Raw genomic sequence first — 22,740 nt, 5'->3', positions numbered from 1 at the left:
AGTATATAGGATGTGTAGAGAGATATATGGATGTGTAGAGAGTATATAGGATGTGTAGAGAGTATATAGGATGTGTAGAGAGTATATAGGATGTGTAGAGTATATGGGATGTGTAGAGAGTATATAGGATGTGTAGAGAGTATATATAGGATGTGTAGAGAGTATATGGGATGTGTAGAGAGTATATAGGATGTGTAGAGAGTATATAGGATGTGTAGAGAGTATATAGGATGTGTAGAGAGAGAGTATATAGGATGTGTAGAGAGTATATAGGATGTGTAGAGAGTATATAGGATGTGTAGAGTATATGATGTATATATATAGGATGTGTAGAGAGTATATGGGATGTGTAGAGAGTATATAGGATGTGTAGAGAGTATATAGGATGTGTAGAGAGTATATAGGATGTGTAGAGAGTATATAGGATGTGTAGAGAGTATATAGGATGTGTAGAGAGTATATGGGATGTGTAGAGAGTATATGGGATGTGTAGAGAGTATATGGGATGTGTAGAGAGTATATATGGGATGTGTAGAGAGTATATGGGATGTGTAGGATATATAGGATGTGTAGAGTATATAGGATGTGTAGAGAGTATATAGGATGTGTAGAGAGTATATAGGATGTGTAGAGAGTATATAGGATGTGTAGAGAGTATATAGGATGTGTAGAGAGTATATGGGATGTGTAGAGAGTATATAGGATGTGTAGAGAGTATATAGGATGTGTAGAGAGTATATGGGATGTGTAGAGAGTATATAGGATGTGTAGAGTATATAGGATGTGTAGAGAGTATATGGGATGTGTAGAGAGTATATAGGATGTGTAGAGAGTATATAGGATGTGTAGAGAGTATATAGGATGTGTAGAGAGTATATGGGATGTGTAGAGAGTATATATATAGGATGTGTAGAGAGTATATGGGATGTGTAGAGTATATAGGATGTGTAGAAATTATATGGGATGTGTAAGAGTATATAGGATGTGTAGAAGTATATGGGATGTGTAGAGAGTATATAGGATGTGTAGAGTATATAGGATGTGTAAAAGAGTATATGGGATGTGTAGAGAGTATATAGGATGTGTAGAAGTATATGGGATGTGTAGAGAGTATATGGGATGTGTAGAGAGTATATGGGATGTGTAGAGAGTATATGGGATGTGTAGATGTGTATAGGGATGTGTAGAAGTATATAGGATGTGTAGAGAGTATATAGGATGTGTAGAGAGTATATATAGGATGTGTAGAGAGTATATAGGATGTGTAGAGGTATATAGGATGTGTGGATATAGGATGTGTAAGAGTATATAGGATGTGTAGAGAGTATATAGGATGTGTAGAAGAGTATATGGGATGTGTAAGAAGTATATGGGATGTGTAGAAAGGATGTATATGGGATGTGTAGAGAGTATATGGGATGTGTAGAGAGTAGTATATAGGGATGTGTAGAAGTATATAGGATGTGTAGAAAGTATATAGGATGTGTAGGAGAGTATATATAGGATGTGTAGAAGTATATGGGATGTGTAGAGAGTATATGGGATGTGTAGAGAGTATATGGGATGTGTAAAAAGAGTATATGGGATGTGTAGAGATATATAGGGATGTGTAGAGAGTATATGGGATGTGTAAGAGTATATAGGATGTGTAGAAAGTATATAGGATGTGTAGAAGTATATGGGATGTGTAGAGAGTATATGGGATGTGTAAGAGTATATATAGGATGTGTAGAGAGTATATATGGGATGTGTAGAAAGTATATGGGATGTGTAGAGAGTATATGGGATGTGTATATATGGGATGTGTAGAGAGTATATAGGATGTGTAAGAGCATATAGGATGTGTATAGGGATGTGTAGAGAGTATATAGGATGTGTAAGAGAGTAGAGAGTATATAGGATGTGTAGAGTATATAGGATGTGTAAGAGAGTATATAGGATGTGTAGAGTATATAGGATATATATGGGATGTGTAGAGAGTATATAGGATGTATAGAGAGTATATAGGATGTGTAAAGAGTATATAGGATGTGTAGAGAGTATATGGGATGTGTAGAGAGTATACAGGATGTGTAGAGAGTATATGGGATGTGCAGAGTATATGGGATGTGTAGCGATGTGTAGAGAGTATACAGGATGTGTAGAGAGTATATAGGATGTGTAGAGAGTATATAGGATGTGTAGAGAGTATATGGGATGTGTAGAGAGTATATGGGATGTGTAGAGAGTATATAGGATGTGTAGAGAGTATATAGGATGTGTAGAGAGTATATAGGATGTGTAGAGAGTATATGGGATCGATAGAGAGTATATAGGATGGGTAGAGAGTATATAGGATGTGTAGAGAGTATATTGGATGTGTAGAGAGTATATAGGATGTGTAGAGAGTATATAGGATGTGTAGAGATGTGTAGAGAGTATATAGGATGTGTAGAGAGTATATAGGATGTGTAGAGAGTATATAGGATTGTATATTATGCATACAGGCTTGTCACAGCCAAAGAATTATCTGCAGTTCCTCAAGTTACCAGTATGACATCATGTCCATACCAAGAGAGTTCGCTATGATGCAATTACGGCAATGTGAGACTAAGATGATGTTTGGTAAGATTCTCATCCTTGACACAAGCTTACCCTGCTTCAGACTCGATGCACACAACTGGACTGGTGGTGTTGGTGGGACACAAGTCACCTGCCATGGCGGCCAATGTAGCGATGGGGCCAGAGGCCTGCTTGGGAGCACTACCCTTAGCTGAAACACAAAACATTTACTCTCGGGTTACAAGGAAACCAAATCCTAAACACAATAGTTGTGTAGTTCAATGCAATCAGTTTCTGTGACTGACACAGTGTAGTTCACCTGACACAATCAGTTCCTGTGATGGACACCGAGTTGTGTAGTTCACCTGACACAATCAGTTCCTGTGATGCACACCGAGTTGTGTAGTTCACCTGACACAATCAGTTCCTGTGATGCACCACCGAGGTTGATTAGTTCACCTGACACAATCAGTTCCTGTGATGGACGCGAGTTGTGTAATTTCACTGGCCACAATCAGTTCCTGTGGATGTGGATTCACCTGACACAATCAGTTCCTGTGACACACGGGTTATTATGCGACACAATCAGTTCTTGTGTAGTTCACCTGACACAATCAGTTCCTGTGGCTAATGATGACACCCTGACAGTTCAGTTCCTGTAGTTCACCCTGACACAATCAGTTCCTGTGATGGACACCGAGCTGTGTAGTTCACCTGGACACAATCTCAGTTCCTGTGGACGCGAGTCGTGTAGTTCACCTGACACAATCAGTTCCTGTGATGGACACACCGAGTTGTGTAGTTCACGTACAATCAGTTCCTGTGATGCGCGAGGAGTTGTTTAGTTCAATCAGTTCCTGTGATGGACACCCGAGGTTGTGTGGTTCACCTCGACACAATCAGTTCCTGTGATGGACACCCGAGTTGTGTGACAATCAGTTCCTGTGATGAGACACAGTGTAGTTCACCTGACACAATCAGTTCCTGTGATGGACACCGAGTTGTGTAGTTCACCTGACACAATCAGTTCCTGTGATGCACACCGAGTTGTGTAGTTCACCTGACACAATCAGTTCCTGTGATGCACACCGAGTTGTGTAGGTCGTGTCGTGTAAAGATGTTGACTCACCACCCAGACAGAGCCCATGTCCATCGGTGCACAGCACTGCAGCAACACCAGGCAGCTTAAACCTGGAAAAAATGACATATTTTAAACCAATTAACTGAGCTCCACTTGAGCTGTGTATCTACATATATGCAATAAATCAGCCTTACCCAGTTGTTAGTAATTTGTGGGTAATAGGTGAATACTCTCAGTAGCAGGAGCAAGAATTAGCTTTAAAAGCGTCATGTATTCATGTTCAATACATCTTCGTCCAACTTCTAAATGCCTTTCAAAAACTTCATTCGACACAAACGAATTGTAATATTCCAAGGTACATGTTCTTCTGCAAGATATATGCCTTGTACTACACAATCAGAGACAACAGTATAAAATACACTAGTGGAAGCGATTGGATCGTCTCTGTGGTGTAGTGGTAAATAGAGCATCTGCCCAGAGAGTGGAAGCGATCGTCTCCGTGGTGTAGTGGTAAATAGAGCGTCTGCCCGGAGAGTGGAAGCGATCGTCTCCGTGGTGTAGTGGTAAATAGAGCGTCTGCCCAGAGAGTGGAAGGTCAAAGGCTTGATCCCCAGCCGCTTCATACCAAAAGACATTAAATATGGTACTTGTTGTTCCCTGCCTTATGCTCGGCATTAATGGGTACAACAAGGACTGGTCGGCTCAGAGTCAGTATAATGGGTCTGAATGGGGTATTCATGCTTAACTGGGGCATGGTATCTCAGTGAGCTAGCAGCCTAGCACTATAAAACTGTCACATGAGCGAAATAATCTCAAGTACGACGTCAAACCCCATTTCACCTCACCTCACCTCACCTCACCTCGTGGAAGAGATTAATTGTGTCCATGATTCCTTCAAACATGGGTTATGGTGTTCCCACAATCTTTGTTACAACAGATCAGTCGATGCAACCTACTCAAGATAAGACTGTCACCACTGCTACTCATGACATGTACCGAGATGGGGGAGTGAGCAGCTTGAATCCGATGCTGCTTTCACCAGTACTTCGGTCATGGCAGGCTCACGTGGGAGGAAAACCTAAAATGATGGTGACCCAAGACTTTCCATATTTTGATTACCGTATATTACCGTCTATAAGCCGACCCCATAGATAAGCCGACCCCCAAACTTGACCCTTAAAATCAGTGTAAACCTATCAGCAAAACAACAAAGTTGGAACAAATGAGCATAAGCAGGATCACTGTCGTACTGTTGCACAAACACTACTGATGTAATTGAGATTACTCTCATTACAAGAGTACAAATGCCACACCTTAACGTTTGAAGCCAGGAATTGAGGGCAACAAGAAAATTCAAAGCCTCTTGCTGCTGGCAGTGTCTCCACCTGTTTCAACTAGAAATTATTGATAAACTGATGGGAAATAAGGCAATCAGATATCCAACATAATGATAACTTCATATTACACTCCAATTACGCATCAACGTAAGACCAGTGAAATGTTGAGGTGCATGACAGCTTCTCTTAGACATCCAAGTTTTCAGGTGAAGGCAGCATCAACGTGATGACAGGATTGGGCCATGAAGCACATCACTCGCATTACATGCCACATGTAACATGTCAAGTGGATCAAAACTTAAAGGAGAATATTCTTCTGTGCGATAGCTGTATGTAATGGACTCATCGGACATGTGAAATCATGGAGTATTCTGTGAAGAAACATACCATCCTTGCTTCCTTGCCACCATGCCAAGTGAGACCTCTATACCAGCAGTCCAAAACCCCATTCCCTGACATCTAGTCTCTGTGCAGAGCTCTACTGTTAGGGGCTGAAACCCCATCTCCAGACATCTAGTCTCTGTGCAGAGCTCTACTGTTAGGGTCTGAACCCCATCTCCAGACATCTAGTCTCTGTGCAGAGCTCTACTGTTAGGGGCTGAAGCCCCATCCCCTGACATCTAGTCTCTGTGCAGAGCTCTACTGTTAGGGACTGAAGCCCCATCCCCTGACATCTAGTCTCTGTGCAGAGCTCTACTGTTAGGGGCTGAAGCCCCATCCCCTGACATCTAGTCTCTGTGCAGAGCTCTACTGTTAGGGGCTGAAGCCCCATCCCCTGACATCTAGTCTCTGTGCAGAGCTCTACTGTTAGGGGCTGAAGCCCCATCCCCTGACATCTAGTCTCTGTGCAGAGCTCTACTGTTAGGGGCTCAAGCCCCATCCCCTGACATCTAGTCTCTGTGCAGAGCTCTACTGTTAGGGGCTGAAGCCCCATCCCCTGACATCTAGTCTCTGTGCAGAGCTCTACTGTTAGGGGCTCAAGCCCCATCCCCTGACATCTAGTCTCTGTGCAAAGCTCTACTGTTAGGGGCTCAAGCCCCATCCCCTGACATCTAGTCTCTATGCAGAGATCTACTGTTATGGGCTCAAGCCCCATCCCTTGACATCTAGTCTCTGTGCAGAGCTCTACTGTTAGGGGCTCAAGCCCCATCCCCTGACATCTAGCCTCTGTGCAGAGCTCTACTGTTAGGACTGAAGCCCGATCCCCTGACATCTAGCCTCTGTGCAGAGCTCTACTGTTAGGACTGAAGCCCGATCCCCTGACATCTAGCCTCTGTGCAGAGATCTACTGTTATGGGCTGAAGCCCAATCCCCTGACATCTAGTCTCTGTGCAGAGCTCTACTGTTAGGACTGAAGCCCCATCCCCTGATATCTAGTCTCTGTGCAGAGCTCTATTGTTAGGGCCTGAGGCTGCAGCACTCGGTCCATCCTGAACCAGGTCATGTGCACCAACAATCACATCGACTGACAGACTCAATTTGGTTTTACACCGCTTTTAGCAATATTCCAGCAACAACATGGCGGGGGACACCAGAAATGGGCTTCACACATTGTACCCACGTGGGGATTCGAACCCGGGTCTTCGGCGTGACAAGCCAACGCTTTAACCACTAGGCTTCCCCACCCCCAAATCACATCGAAGGTATGCAACAGTTAACAAATCTTAATTTACATATGAATATTAATAAATTAAACTATAATTACTAACATGTCCTTTTTCTTATTATCATATGTGTGAGCTGTGGGGCGCGGTGGGCGAGCTGGGTAAGGCGCCAGGCTAGTGATCCAGCGAGGTTGAGGTGTCGGGATCGAGTCCACCTGTGACCGGGTGTAAAAACCTTGGAGTCAACTTTGTGTGCAGACTCTTTCAGTGTTGTCACAACCCCTAGTGTACAGTACACAACCCTGTGCACTTAAAAGAACCCACGAATCCGTTGGTATATGACCAGATGGTGGCCTAATGAATACGTGCAAACACCTAGTTGCGGGTATAGCAACGTGCAGTAAACATGGACAAAGTACTGTGACTATGTGTCCCAGTCCACCCAGCTGTGAATGGGTACCTCGTTAGGATGAGAAAGTTACAATAACTCGGTGCGCCTAGTGGCTGCAAGAGTTGTTTACTCCCCAGGGAGTTGAGATTGATAATGCGATGTGCCGTTGAGGTTGACATCCAATGATCGAGGGAAAAAATACCAGCGCCTTAAGCATGCACTAGTGCGTGGATATGTGCGCTATATAAATATCCTATAATCATAAAAATAATAATAAATAACAGACTAGTCCATAGGGAAGGACAATGTGGACTGTACCATATACTGCCAGCCAAGGTCAAGGACACCTCACAGGTCAGTCTCTAAGTGAAACCATGAGGGCAAGCTGAGACACGAATTGAGTAAAGACGTAAAACATACAAAACATAACTTAAATCAAGAATGTGGCTGTTTTAATTTTTTTTATGTGGGCATTCGAACCAGGGCTATGTTGGATATTACAAACTGTGGTATATCTACAAAAAAGACACTTAGGGGAGGTAGCTCAAGTTTATGGGTGAAGAGCACCAAGTGCATGAACCTCACGTACGACTGAAAGTGTGTGTGCGGGAGAACAGTCAGCCATCTTAACCATATGAAGATTGGGCATACTATAACAAGTCTTGAAGAAATATCTGGGCCTACCATTAGAATTCAGCACCGCAAACTTTACAAATTACACCTAGATACCTTATGATGTAATTTGTGAAACTTTGTTACCAAAAACAATGCTCTGTGATGTTTGACTGATGCTGGGTGATCCAGGTTGCCTAAGGTCCTCTCAGTGTTCTGCAGTGTGACTGAATAAGCCCAAGAGATCAATTTATAATAAGTGCCAGTTTATGAAAGCACTTTTATTTTAAACATAATTCATATTTCGCTTTTAACTTAATCTATGGGACTAAATGGAACATAAATGGGAACTAATATACATATATATTTTTTTCATTCAGTAATTTGCATCACTACACAGGAATGGAGCTGACAAGAAAGACAAGGGGGTTGAAGGTTTTTTTACCTCCTCATGTATTTTTAAAGGACAGGAGCAAAAGCTTTTGTCAGGTATTGTGTTCATATTTTTGCTTTCGCATTTTTATTACTCTTTACACCCAAAATGTTGAAAGATGAAATGGTTTAATGTGAAAAATTTGAGCACATAGAAATTGTCCTGGAACTTGTATTTAAAGATCACATATACTCTAGCGGGGTACAAATACAGTAGAATACTTTTATAACCAACACGGATATAACGAACTGACGGCTATAGCGAACTGTTTTAAAAGTCCCGAATAAACCTCTGTATATTATCATATAAAAAAGTTGTGAATAACGAATTCTCTATAACGAACTTAATGGCTATAGCGAACTGATTTGCAATCCCAGTTAACACTAATTAACGGTGTGAATAACAAACTGAGTGAACTCAATCAGTGTCACTGCCAATTAGCGTTGCTCACTTTGAAATCAGTGTATAGCGAACTGATTTGCAATCCCAGGACGTCTCAGTGAACATTACTTAACGTCGTGAATAACGACGGAATGTCCGGAGCTGATTCCCAATGTGATGATGATGACATGAACAGTGATGAAACAGACCAGGCCCCTCCTTCGTTTGCCGATGCCAATATGGCGCTTCAAACATTGAAGAACTTTCTAGTTTCACAGAAGACAACTGATATGTCTTCATTTGATTCACTTGCCGATTTGAATGAGTCTGTTGCACGTATGCAGTCGTCCAAGCGTGGACAAAGTAAGATCACAGACTTTGTAGGGAAACAAATGTAACTGTCGGCCAAGCGTAGACAAAGTAAGATCACAGACTTTGTAGGGAAACGAATGTAACTGTCGTATGAATGAATGAATAAACTGAGTAGGAATGTATCGTACTGTACAGTATGTCTTTATTGTCCTTTCAATGGAATTTCGTGAATAGTGAACTAAGGATATAAAAAACTAATTTCAGTGGTCCCTTGGAGTTCGTTACAAAGGTATTTTACTGTACGTAAATCATTTATTGGCATCGTTATAAATGAAACCCTGTCATTAAAACTACTCATTTCGACATTTAATTAACTTAGAGCTTACATGCAATGCAAAACATAACTCTGCAGATTCTGATACCTTTCGTTATGGACCTACAGTAACAAATTATAAAAAAATGCAAATTCAACTTATAAAGTTGAAAAATAACGCGATGAACCATCACACATGAACCATCACACATCACACAGTCACACATGATTACGACAGAGACTGTCTGCGTGGAAAGTTGTGGTGCGGAATTCTAAAGGAGTTCCCTATTGGTCCTACTGTAGCAGATCTAACTGAACTAATATTTAAAGAGAAAAGGGCCTACCTTTAGAATACAGCACCACAAACTTTAAAAAGACGTCATAATACCCTTTTACGTAATGTAATGTGATTTTGTTCGAAAGCATGTTCTCGAAACAATGCCCTATGACGCCTGCATGGCAACACGGTTGTCTGGCTCAGCGAGTGCGTATAAGCTCCGCTCACTGGTGTTTCATCTCTACGAGCTATGTCATTGCATAAGCCCAACGATGTTGAGAGTTTCCAGTAGTTGTATACCAGCGGTGTCCTCCCATTTGTGAGAACTCCCAGTTGTGAGACACATTAATTAATGGTTCAGTGCACACAGGTGGTGCTACCCCATCCCTACGATGAAAGTGGGAACAGCCCTGTTGCTGAAGAGTACCCGCAGGAGGCATAGTTCATTAATGAGCATTAAAGAGCATTTATTGTTTTCAATAAAGAACAAGTTAAATACTGAAATACTGAAAAAGATTATCATTATATTTACACAGAAGAAATAGTTCATTAAATATTTCATTATGATTTTTGATTCACACATTTTGATGATTTGCGTTATTATGATGTTTGTGTGTCATTATAAAACACTTTTTTACATGGGTCCATATTTGGAGATTTTGACACTTTTCATATTGATCACGAAGTTACCTACACAAAGTGTTTATTTTTCAAAGCCATTTACCTGAGTAGGTTAATTACTTTAATCCCTAATTAGCTGGGGTTAATCCATTCTATCAGATAGGGGAGTAAGGTGTGTTTTCTTTGCTACTTACCTACTCCACTGTCTCACAACTGGGAATCTCACAACTGTGAGTTCTCACTAATGGGAGTAGACCATACCAGCGGATGCTCAATGTTTTGCAAGCACCAGTTTGAAATATTTTTCTTTTTTCACTAATACACTCATATTTACTTGTATTACAGGGTGCTGAGGTGTTATGTTTTGTGTATTATTGTATTTTGCATTTTTTAAATTTACATATATATTTTTGTCATTCAGTAATTTGCACCATTACATAGAAAGTTTTTTATTAGTATTTTATTTTTCGAAGCGGTAATAATGCATTACACTGGGCACGTCAGTCATGTTTGTGCCGGTTCGGTCAATGCATTCTATTTATTTGAATTAATTCAAGGGGTTAGGGTTAGGGTTAGGGTTTAGGGTTTAGGGTGAGGTACATGTCCGGTGTAATACGTGAGTACCCTTTGTTGTTTTTCCTTTTGCATTTTAACACTGCGTGTTCGGTCAATGCATTCTATTTATTAGGATAATTTCAAGGGATTAGGGTTAGGGTTAGGGCTGAGGGTTTAGGGTTTAGGGTTAGGGTTAGGGTTAGAGGCCTAATCCAATATAATAGGTACATGTCCGGTGTAATAAGTAAATACCATTTGTTGTTTTTCCTTTTGCATTTTAATACTTTTTTTCACACAAAAACGGGAAATCAAAAACGTCAAAAGTACACTATGAAATGGTTTAATGTAGAAATTTTGGGCTAATGGAAATTGGCCTGGAATTTGCACTCAAGCCTCTTTCACATGCAACATTTGTTCAGTAATGATTCAAAGGCTAACTCACCCTCGTGCCGTCACTACACATGCTCATGTCTCCCTTGTTCCTAAGTGCGATCCACATTATCCTTACAGTGTTCCCTACATCACTTTTCTGTCACAAAATCACCGATTTATATAAAAGCGCGTCATTCATGCATGCACCGTGAAATCTATGTGTGACGCCTGACGTCAACAACCCTTTTCAGTTTTAGGCATATCGCCTCATTCGAAGCCGCACGTTATGTTGTAGATTACGGAATGGGACGAGTGTGCCAAATGGCATCGGGTCCATTCGGCAGGTGTCCGTAGATTAAAATCACGAGACACCAAGTCTACCCGTAACCTTCGTAATTGTCCGTGACCTATTCGACTCTTTCCGTTCATTTCCGTGACGTCACAGGAATGACTCGATAAATTTGCACATTGTGCAACAGTGTGGACGTAGCTCAGTCGGTTAGCTGTCAAGCTAACAATCCGACGGTCGCTGGTTCGCGTCCGATGGGTTCTCACAAACTGGTTGCTTGTCTTAATGACACGTGACCTACGGCAGAGATCGTCCTCACGAGAAGTTGTCGTGCTGTATTCTAAAGGTACTCCGAGAAATGTACAGAGTGTGTTAGGAAAGGGGTAACATCTCGATCAATAGTTCCTGTAGAGAGGGGTCTGATCTTAGAAAAGGAGATCCGTGGTTCCAATTCATCCTACTCAGCACTTAATTTTTATGGCCATTACACTGTTTCAAATTCCTATGGTTTATCAGAAGCCTATGGTTCGAGTTCAACCACATGCCTAGAAACATGTGTCTGCAACAGTTGTCGTGAAAATGTTTAGAGTCTAACATCACTTATTAGCATATCAGTAAGGAAGACGATAAATACTATCTTGTCAAATATATTAAACGTCGCTTGACAGAGATATCAGATGATGACACAACGGATACGTATTTTCAAAGTTCTGCTGAAGGCGGCGAGCAGTCGGTCACCTGATGCCGTACTGTGTGGACAGTGTATTACCGACGTTCTATCGCCTTAAAAAAAGTAACTTATCACATACTCATAAAGCAATTAATCGTGATGAGGAAACTTGCACGTCAGTGTAATCTGCCTAATTGATTCTCACGTTTCGTCCATGTGTTTTTCCAGGCTTTTTTTCCATGTTGCCCACTGGATCTGTACGTCGTGATATCAGAATACACTTCCGTATTTTTACTTCCTCTGCGGAAATGACGTCAGCGTAGCTAAAGTTAGGACTTGACAGTCTCAAGGGTAGAAGCGTCCTTTTTGATGGGTAACATTCATCATTACAAAAGACATCATCCTAGCCAAATAGAGAACGATAAATAGTTGACGTAATCTGAGCAATATTTCAGTAATATATATGTTGAGAGCCAGAGTCTGCGGGATATAATGAATTGAAATATTTCATGTCAACCCCTCTACTAAAGTGGCCTATTCTTATGACCCCGCGCGACTCTGGGGGCTCACAGAAAAGGTCAAGGTCGTATGTGGAAAGAAATATGTGAAACGTTGTTATTTGTAATGATCACCGTAAAAATGTGTGTATTGTCTATGGAAGGACAGAAAGAATGACCGTCCGTTAATAACTGACCGGCAACAACCCCTGTTGTCTCCATGTTTGTGAAGGTGAGTTGCATGGAACGCCCGTGATTACTGTAATTAGCCACAATGTCGGACTTTCCTCATCAAATCAGATCTTCACTGACACGCACTTACATACAGTGACAGTTATATTTTTTAGGTGTTTAAGCAAAAATGCGGGGTATATAATTGTAATGGATCTGTAACACGAATCGTAACTGTAATGTATCATCCACCACAGTAAATGTTTAATATGTAATCCCTTTACCCGATTTGTGAAGACAGACTGTAATTTAACTAAAATCATTAAATTTCAGATTCAAATTGAAATTTTTCTCCTACAGAAATTAATTGAGTTATTTTGAATCAAAGTTGCTAGCCTATGCTGACCAGAAATGTGGTACTGTTAGGAGCTTCTGACTGGTTTCCATCTTCATGTTAGTCTATCTATCTATCTGTCAATATGTCTATCTATCTATCTGTCTATCTATCTATCTATCTATCTGCATCTATCTATCTATTATATATCTATCTATCTATTGAAAAACGTATATAGCGCTATATCCAGAATAAACTGCTCTGCATAGCTTTGCATTCTGATATGGACTGATACATTATAGGAAATGCCAGTTGTTTACGGAAGTGATATCAAGAGGCTAGGTTGCGCGCGCAACCGGTAGGCAGAAGGCAACAATGGCCACCGACAACAATGCGAATCGCTGTAGCATGGAAGTTAAACAATGGTCAGATTATGTGCTGAAGTTATCTGTTGAAGACCGCGAGAGGTATATTTCAAAGCTGACATCTGGTGAGGGTACTCGTAGTTTGCCAGACCCCTATTGTTTGGCGAGCGGCTGGGTTGACGACCCGTCTTTGTGGCCGGCCATAACATTTCACGGACATATATTTCTATCTTGTGGATACACCAGGACAATTCACTCCACGACAGTTTGAGTACAAATCCTTAAAAGCGTCATTTACTCGTGGAAAGTGGACATGTTTACCCTATCTTTTTATAATGCAATTGGCGACCAGTCACCTTACTGCATTTTGAAGGCGAAGGTGATTCCATCCCAGCGCCTTAAGTGACAAACCACATCAGCCATGGGTTTGTGTCAAGAAATCTGAGGGACAGTGTTTTGTGCCCACTGCGTGTATGGCTGGGTAAGTTGGTTTTATTGTATATAGTTGCCTATAATTTTCAACAGTTTTACCCAAATAACAGTGTATTTTTAGGATTGAAATATCTCAGATCTAAATTAAAGGATCCATATGTAATGGTTGGATTTTTGTAACAGATTCTATTTTTCATTGTTCCTTTTGAATTCTCATATCAATATCATTGCTTCAATACTTTTTAATATTATATAAAATTATACAATTTCATCTGTATGGTTCAAAAGGTGTTTTCCGTTTTTAAGTGTACAGCTACTTCTCAGATTATATAATTTTTAATATAATAAAAAGATATTGTTTGGATATTTCAGACTTGGAGAGGTATGCAGTCATGTGGCAGCCCTACTGTTCAAGGTTGATGCAGCTGTGAGGGCAGGATTAACCTCAAAAGCTTGCACCAGTGAAGCGTGCAAGTGGAATGCTGCTTACAGAAAAGAAGTAATGCTCTCACTTTTTCATATAAAATAATATACTTATTTAGCTTACTGTTCAGTATCATGTACTTTACATATGAAAACCATAGAAAATGAGGGACTTACATTCATTATCAATTAGTGTTATATTTATATTGGCAATGAGGGTGGCATAATGGTTGAAGTGTCTGCCTAAAACCACACACAGTTGCTCACTCTTACCTTATTATTTCAGCTCCAGCCCACCCCACTGTGTGAGGTTCAGCATCTGTTTGGACGTCGTCGGAAGGCAAACACTCCATCTGTGTCAGGAACAGGAAAAGCTCCACTTCCTGATATTGAAACACTTAAGTCGTTGAAAAGTGTATGCCCTAATGCTGTCTTTTTGAAGTGTATTCCTCCACTAGATGAAGAGAAACCGACAGTGCTGAAGAAGATGGCGAGACACATTTGTTCCCCAACAATTACAAGTCTTGTGTGTGAGGACAGAATCACTGATGAAAATCTCGAGTCTGTTTGTGAGGAGCAGTGGAACTCTTATCAGTGCGAGAACCGGCACAGATTAGCAACTTGGAGGAAGTTACCAAGAACCAAGCTATTAGCCCTCTTTGGTTTGAACACCGAAAAGGAAGAATAACGGAACCAAAGCCCATGATATCTTGGTGATGAAGAAGACCACAGATCCAAAGAACACCATCATGAAGGTAATGGGCTATAACACAAAGGACATCTCCAAGAAAGCTGCAGTTGCCTGGGGCAGTGACAATGAGGCCAGAGCCACGTAAACGGTATCTGAGAAACATCAGACAACACAGCATGCTCAGTTTAGCGTGTAGAACAGTGGGGTTACTGATAAGTTTGCAAAACCTTACATGGCAGCATCAAGTGATGGCACTGTTATGTGCAAGTGTTGTGGTAATGGATGCTTAGAGATAAAGTGTCCATACAAGCACAGGGACCATGACATATCCACAGCAGTAAATGATAAGACCTTTTGCCTGGACAAGGACTTACACCTCAAGAAAGGACATAAATATTACTCACAAGTGCAGCTTCAAATGTATGTGCATGATGTAACCTACTGTGACTTTGTCATTTTACAAATAAGGACATGACAATAGTCCGTGTGCCCAGGGATGATGAGTTTTGTTCAATTCTCATAGCAAAGGTGACACATTTTTCTTTAAACACATTTTGCGGAAATTGTTTCAAGGAAACTTGAAAATGCAAAGCCTTGTTTGAAGCGATGTTGTTACAGACACTGGTAATTCAGATATATGGTGCCTATGCCAGCAGGAGGAGTATGGTTAAGCATGATCATGTGTGAGGGAGCCAATTGTTCGTACACTTGGTTCCATTATAAATGTGTCAACATTAGAAGGAAACCAAAGGGTTCTTGGTACTGTCCAAGTTGTATCATGGGATAAAGTTTCATACATGTTCAGAAGGAATCCCTTCGTCAGAACATAAGAAATTTGTTCGAAGTATGTGTAAGTGCAGCTATGTAACCTCTTAGCAAAATTTTCACCATTAACATGGCCAAACTAAAATTTCATTTAAAGGTTAACTGTCAAATGGCTGACATGTGTTGGATTAGCAGACATGTCTTTACAATGGTACTATGTTACAAATATGTCAAGTGTATATGCATGTACACTATAAATGTCCCCTCCTACTGACCATGCGAGTCATTAATTGATTGTGGAGACATGCCATCTCGACACACAAATTCTGTCATGTAAAAACCAGGCCAGAGGGAAAAACTGATTTATGTATCTTCATATCATTTTGTTATTATATTTGTAATGTTTAATTCAATTGTGTTATCAATCACAAAACACTCAGATGATGTCAAAGAAAATTGTATTGACAATCATATTCTTTTTGTATATTTCAAACATGTCAACACAAAATGTATTGTTTTCAGTAGACTTCTACATGTCAATCTTCTGTAGGAAGAAACATCACAGTATCAATCACAAAACATTCAGATGTTGTCAAGCAAATTGTATTGACAATCATAGTCTTTTTGTATATTTCGAACATTTCAACACAAAATGTATTGTTTTCAGTAGACTTCTACATGTCAATCTTCAGTAGGAAGATGTATGACAGTACTATTAAATAACGTGTTCATTTCACAAGATGCATTCGACAAATGCAATTTTTTTATGTGTCAAACATGCTTGATCTCTGTACATAAAATGAAGACTGTTTCAAATGGGGAAGAATACACACTATATTTGCCATTTAATCCTGTGTTTGTTGTTAATTTAAACATTTGAAAAACAATTACTGAAATCAATATGTTACCAAATATCTCATTTAAAATCTTAAACTAAATCAGAATAGATATCAGGAACATTGGGCCTTATTTGTTTACTGACTGGCTTACAAATTACATTCCCATTGCTCATAGTCATGTAAACCAACACAATAAGTATTTATGAACAAGATTACACTACAGCAAATTTTGATGAAGATTTGACAGAGCACTGCATACAGTCATAATATTGTCAAAATGAGGCACAAGGTTGATCTTCAGGGTGGTGCTCAGAATCTTGAAGTTTTTACTCTTTCTATAGCCCTCTCAACATGTATTCTGGCCCGTGACAGCCTCCTTCCATTTCGATTTCTTTAGGGCTGAGCTGAGATTTCCCGTGTAAATGCTGGTATGGCAAGCTGCACCATGCAGCAAGGTCATCGAAATAAGGAATCAGCGATCAGCAAGGATCAGATCCCCATGTTCCAGAAGCTGAAGGAATCCTGGCTGTGTGATGACTTTGTCCGAAACCCTTCCACCAAAGGCTCTCGACACAAAAGGTGACAGCTCCATGGGGTGCAATTCCTAACAGAAACTTTATAGTGTTATGGCTTTTATAGTTGGACCATGTCATAGCTTCGTGCAGTGAAATTGCCAGGCCTCTCAATAAATATTTAGCAACAGTCTATAATGACCCTGCACTTTCTGTAAGATTGTTTGATCACTTTGGGCATATTTCTTAATATATGTCGTCACTTTCAGGCCAATGTATCAGGAATGATAATTTGTGGGCAAGTGGTGGAATGGTCTTACTGATTAAATCATTCACAGTTTGTCTTGACACTCCAAATCTGTAGGCCAAGTCCTGGTCTACTAGATTCAAGCGTTAGCTTCATCAGCACCAACATGAGCACACTGGCAGGAGTTAGAGTCATCGAGACAGGAAGTATATGTGCACAGAACTGAACTAACCACAAGAAGCTGGCATGACTAGAGATACCTGTGAAAAACAATGTCTTTCCATCCTTCTTGTCTCCTTCCAAAAATCGGTCACTGAACCTACAAGCTCTGAGCTGATGTCTTGTATCCTGTAATTCAGCTTGTAGGTTTTCTACCTCTGTGAGCAGCTGTCTCTTTTAGGCTTTCAGTTTCATGATCACTTCAATGCAGGGGTCATGTAAGTCTGGAAAACAAATTGAATTATTAAATGACTATTTACAGCCCAAAGTGAGAAAATACAAACTATGTGAAAGGAGGATGTATGATAAGGGTCCCTTTTGTTCACTTCTTTTCATGTTTGATAACATATTGGAAAAATACCTATGAAATAATTAGTGAACATTCAAGTTGATAATAAACAACATAATATTTTTGATCATCATTCCAGGTTTCCTTATGGAAAATACTACATTAAGAACTAAAATATGGCTTCCTATATAAATATTTCCATTCATGAAATAGAACTTTCAGATACCTCGTGCAGGCTGATTTTCTTCTTCTTCAACACCTTGTTCCTCTGCTCATTGAGGAAGAGATTGAGTGACAACTCAAGTAGAATTGAGGCAGCATTACTTCTTTCTTGGCTATCCTTGGCTTGTTTGTTCTTGGTATCTTCTCTAATCTGTGCCCTGTAAAAGCGATCTTTCCTGCGCTTCAGGTGTCATCATGGATGCAGTCTTATATCCCATGTTGACATGTGGAACATAGTCTGGATCACTTGGGTCACTTCTAGCAGATCCTGGAAATAAATTCAAAATCTTAACTGCAAATCACACATTTATATAAAGAGAAATAATGTGAGGATCTTACCTAGATTTCCAAAAATATGGCTCATTTGGCATGCACGCTTATCAAAATAAAAAAGATATTCTGATCGAAAACCGGACAGTTCTATCAAACCAACATTATTACATTTGATATGTTAGAAAAAATAAAAACATGTTTTAAAATAAATATTAAAAGGTGACTATCGTATATCATTGTTGGGTTCCCCATTATCTTGTTGATGGTTCACAGTACATACTGATATATGAAGCCATAACCCATTGCCACAAGCGTTACTATCTACAGAATCACAAGATTATCCGCGATGACAATGAAACAATGAAAATTATGGGTTGTTGGCCAAAGAAATGTAAATATTCAAACCTGATGCAAAGTGAACTCCACAAACTTCGATCACCATCATGATCAGGCGTCCAATTCTTGCGGTTGATAAGCTTGAAGCCACTTGCGTCTTCTTTCATCGGCAGTCGGAATTCGATGAAATTTCAAGCCTGAACCTTTTTGAAATCTATTCGTGCAACCAACTACCACGCACGACACAACCATGTTACTTAGATTCCAATGTAAGCGATAAATTATGCAGGAGAAATGGATCTTATTCGTATAATGCTAGAACGTCTTCTCGCTAATGCGTTGTCTGCTGTTGTGTTGACACTTTTCTGCCTACCGGAAGTTAGGGTAGGCCACGTGATCAAAACAATGAGGTCACGCTGGCATTTCCTATAGAATCATTTTCTTGACTGCTGGTTGTGGTATTTAGCATTACACAGCCAAGGCAGTCGTACAGATTGACGTAATTAATATTCTACACAACAGTGTGTGGGCTGTGTTTCCGTGTGTAAACATACTTATTCTCATAACTTGCATCCACAGAAAACATTCTATCAATAGAATGATATTTCTATCTGAGACTGTTCCAAAAGAATAAGGTAAAGACACATTGTATTGGACAGTACATATTGTGGTTCACTGTGGCATGAGTATCATTGCCATGGACGGCTGTATGTTCCACTGCGTGTTCAAGAGAGTAGGGTCAGCTGCTGTGTTTACCATGTTAGTGAGCAGCCGAGTCTGGAAGAATGGGATAACTTCCTGCCCTCTTCTATGACAACCTCAAACCTCTCACAGTCAGTGCATATGTGAAGCAGGATGCACACAGGTCAGATTCCACCCTGGATGTCAACATGACACAGACCATTGGCTGCCACCCCAGCAGATGGCTGGATGGCTCGCAGTGTAGTCTTCTGCATTATGACTTCACTATGTATTGTTCTCAGGATCTATTTATTCACATCATAATGTTTACATACCAAAATATCAAGTAATATGACTTTGTTCTTAATGAAAGGCACTGTAAGTCCCCATGGTCCCTAGTATGGTGATCTACCTTCAGTTGCTGGCGATCTATAGCCCATTTTTATACTGTATTGTCCTAATTTGAAATCCAATTTTAGAGAGAGATGCTAGTTTTATTTCTTGATACTGTGGTATTCTAGTTGGTTTAACTGTCCCTCGATGACAGGTTTCTATTATTTACATGAATTTATGGTGAATTCTAAACTTGTTTTAGTCACGATATGACTGTAAATCTTAACTCACTCACTTGTTCTTAATACACACATATGAATGAGTCCAAGCTTTTCAGTGTTGAAGAAAGTGTTTCAAGTTACATGAGTGTGCTAGCATTTGGTTATGATTATGTGTAACTGATGCTGTGACACTCTATAGTCATGGCCTCATGGCAGTCCACATAGTCATGTCATGCTGCATCTCACATCTGGTTCTATCATGTTGTATCCCCTATCTAGCTCTATCGTACTTCATACCACATCTAGCGGCGGTGGGGTAGCCTAATGGTTAAAGCGTTGGCTCGTCACGCCAAAGACCCAGGTTCGAAGCCCCACTTGGGCACAATGTGTGAAGCCCATTTCTGGTGTCCCCCGCCGTGATGTTGCTGGAATATTGCTAAAAGCGGCGTAAAACCGAACTCAGTCAGTCATACCACATCTGGTTCTATCATGCTGAATCCCACATCTGGCTCTTTCATACTTCATATCACATTTGGTTCTATCATACTGCACCAAATGGGCACAATGTGTGAAGCCCATTTCTGGTGTCCCCCGCCGTGATATTGCTGGAATATTGCTAAAAGCGGCGTAAAACTAAACTCAGTCAGTCAGTCAGTCTATCACACTGCATCCCACATCTGGTTCTATCACACTGCATCCCACATCTGGTTCTATCACACTTCATCCCACATCTGGCTCTATCATGTTGCATCCCACATCTGGCTCTATCATACTGCATCCCACATCTGGTTCTATCATGCTGCATCCCACATCTGGTTCTATCACACTGCATCCCACATCTGGTTCTATCACACTGCATCCCACATCTGGCTCTATCATATTGCATCCCACATCTGGCTCTATCATACTGCATCCCACATCTGGCTCTATCATGTTGCATCCCACATCTGTTTCTATCACACTGCATCCCACATCTGGTTCTATCACACTGCATCCCACATCTGGTTCTATCATGCTGCATCATTCAGTCACTCTATCATACTGTATCCCACATCTGGTTATATCACACTGCATCCCACATCTGGCTCTATCATGTTGCATCTCACATCTGGTTCTATCATGTTGCATCTCACATCTGGCTTTATCATGTTGCATCTCACATCTGGTTCTATCATGTTGCATCTCACATCTGGTTCTATCATACTGTATCCCACATCTGGTTCTATCACACTTCATCCCACATCTGGCTCTATCATGTTGCATCCCACATCTGGCTCTATCATACTGCATCCCACATCTGGTTCTATCATGCTGCATCCCACATCTGGTTCTATCACACTGCATCCCACATCTGGTTCTATCACACTGCATCCCACATCTGGCTCTATCATGTTGCATCCCACATCTGGCTCTATCATACTGCATCCCACATCTGGCTTCTATCATGCTGCATCCTATCACACACATCTTGGTTCTATCACACTGCATCCCACATCTGGTTCTATCATCATGCTGCATCATTCAGTCACATCTCTGGTTCTATCATACTGCATCCCACATCTGGTTCTATCATAGCTGCATCCCACATCTGGCTCCCTATTCATGTTGCATCTCACATCTGGTTTCTATCATGTTGCATCCCACATCTGGCTCCTATCATGTTGCATCTCACATCTGTCTTCTATCATATTGCATCTCACATCTGGTTCTATCATACTGTATCCAACATCTGGTTCTATCATGTTGCATCCTCACATCTGGTACTATCATACTGCATCTCCACATCTGGTTCTATCATACTGTATCCCACATCTGGTTCCTATATCATGCTGCATCCCACATCTGGTTCTATCATGTTGCATCCTACATCTGGTTCTATCATACTGCATCTCACATCTGGTTCTATCATACTGTGCATCCTACATCTGGTTCTATCATGTTGCATCCTACATCTGGGCTCTATCATACTGCATCTCACATCTGGTTCTATCATACTGTATCCCACATCTGGTTCTTCTATCATGCTGCATCCCACATCTGGCTCTATCATGCTGCATCCCACATCTGGTTCTATCATACTGCATCCTGCACATCTGGTTCTATCATATTGCATCTCACATCTGGTTCTATCATACTGTATCCTACATCTGGTTCTATCATGTTGCATCCCACATCTGGCTATTCTATCATACTATCTCACATCTGGTTCATCCTGCACACATCTGGCTCTATCATACTGCATTCTCACATCTGGTTCTATCATGCTGCATCCCCCACATCTGGCTCATTTCATGCTGCATCCCACATCTGGCTCTCTATCATGCTGTATCCCACATCTGGCTCTATCATCCTGCATCTCTACATCTGGTTCTATCATGCTGCATCCACATCTGGTTCTATCATACTGCATCTCAAGCATCTGGTTCTATCATACTGTATCACATCTGGTTCTATCATGTTGCATCCTACATCTGGCTCTATATAATACTGCATCCCACATCTGGTTCTTACTACATACCGTATCCTCACATCTGGTTCTATCATGTTGCATCTCACATCTGGTTCTATCATGCTGCATCTCACATCTGGTTCTATCATACTGTATCCCACATCTGGTTCTATCATGTTGCATCCCACATCTGGTTCTATCATGTTGCATCCCACATCTGGTTCTATCATACTTAAACATCTCACATCTGGTTCTATCATACTGTATCCCAAAGCATCTGGTTCTATCATGTTGCATCCCACATCTGGCTCTCTACTCATACTGCATCTCACATCTGGTTCTATCATACTACATCTCACATCTGGTCTCTATCATACTGCATCTCACATCTGGCTCTATCATACTTCATCTCACATCTTTGGTTCTATCATACTGCATCTCACATCTGGTTCTATCATACTGTATCCCACATCTGGTTCTGTATCATGTTGCATCCCACATCTGGCTTCTATCATACTGCATCCCACATCTGGCTTTACTATCATACTGCATCTCACATCTGGTTCTATCATGCTGCATCCCACATCTGGCTCTATCATACTGCATCTCACATCCGCTCTATCATACTGTATCCTACATATGGTTCTATCAT

The 22,740-nt window shown here is 40.7% G+C and overlaps 2 protein-coding genes across 3 annotated transcripts in view; one reads left to right on the top strand and one right to left on the bottom strand.

Moving 5' to 3' along the window:
• LOC124252822 (ragulator complex protein LAMTOR5-like) overlaps window positions 1-12,114 on the bottom strand; it is a 28,286-nt gene extending 16,172 nt beyond the window's left edge. For both annotated transcript variants that reach the window (XR_006892036.1, XM_046686499.1), the window contains exons 1-3: window positions 11,995-12,114; window positions 3,671-3,732; window positions 2,635-2,752 (exon numbers count right to left, since the gene is read on the bottom strand). Coding sequence is in view for 1 of the 2 variants with exons in the window: in XM_046686499.1 (XP_046542455.1) it covers window positions 2,635-2,752; window positions 3,671-3,732; window positions 11,995-12,005 (191 nt within the window). In the remaining variant the exon portion in view is untranslated. The remainder of the gene's footprint in view (window positions 1-2,634; window positions 2,753-3,670; window positions 3,733-11,994) is intronic.
• A 111-nt stretch (window positions 12,115-12,225) lies between these two features.
• The window catches only part of LOC124252821 (F-box/WD repeat-containing protein 7-like), a 77,381-nt gene continuing 66,866 nt past the window's right edge, over window positions 12,226-22,740 (top strand). Inside the window, exon 1 of the mRNA XM_046686498.1 lies at window positions 12,226-12,518. The gene's annotated coding sequence lies outside the window, so the exon portion shown is untranslated. The remainder of the gene's footprint in view (window positions 12,519-22,740) is intronic.

This window comes from Haliotis rubra, unplaced genomic scaffold, assembly GCF_003918875.1.
Source record: "Haliotis rubra isolate DU_JTF1 unplaced genomic scaffold, ASM391887v1 Scf526, whole genome shotgun sequence".
Taxonomy (NCBI): Eukaryota; Metazoa; Mollusca; class Gastropoda; order Lepetellida; family Haliotidae; genus Haliotis; species Haliotis rubra.
Note: the sequence above shows the minus strand (reverse complement) of the source record. Positions and strands in the feature narration are given on the sequence as shown.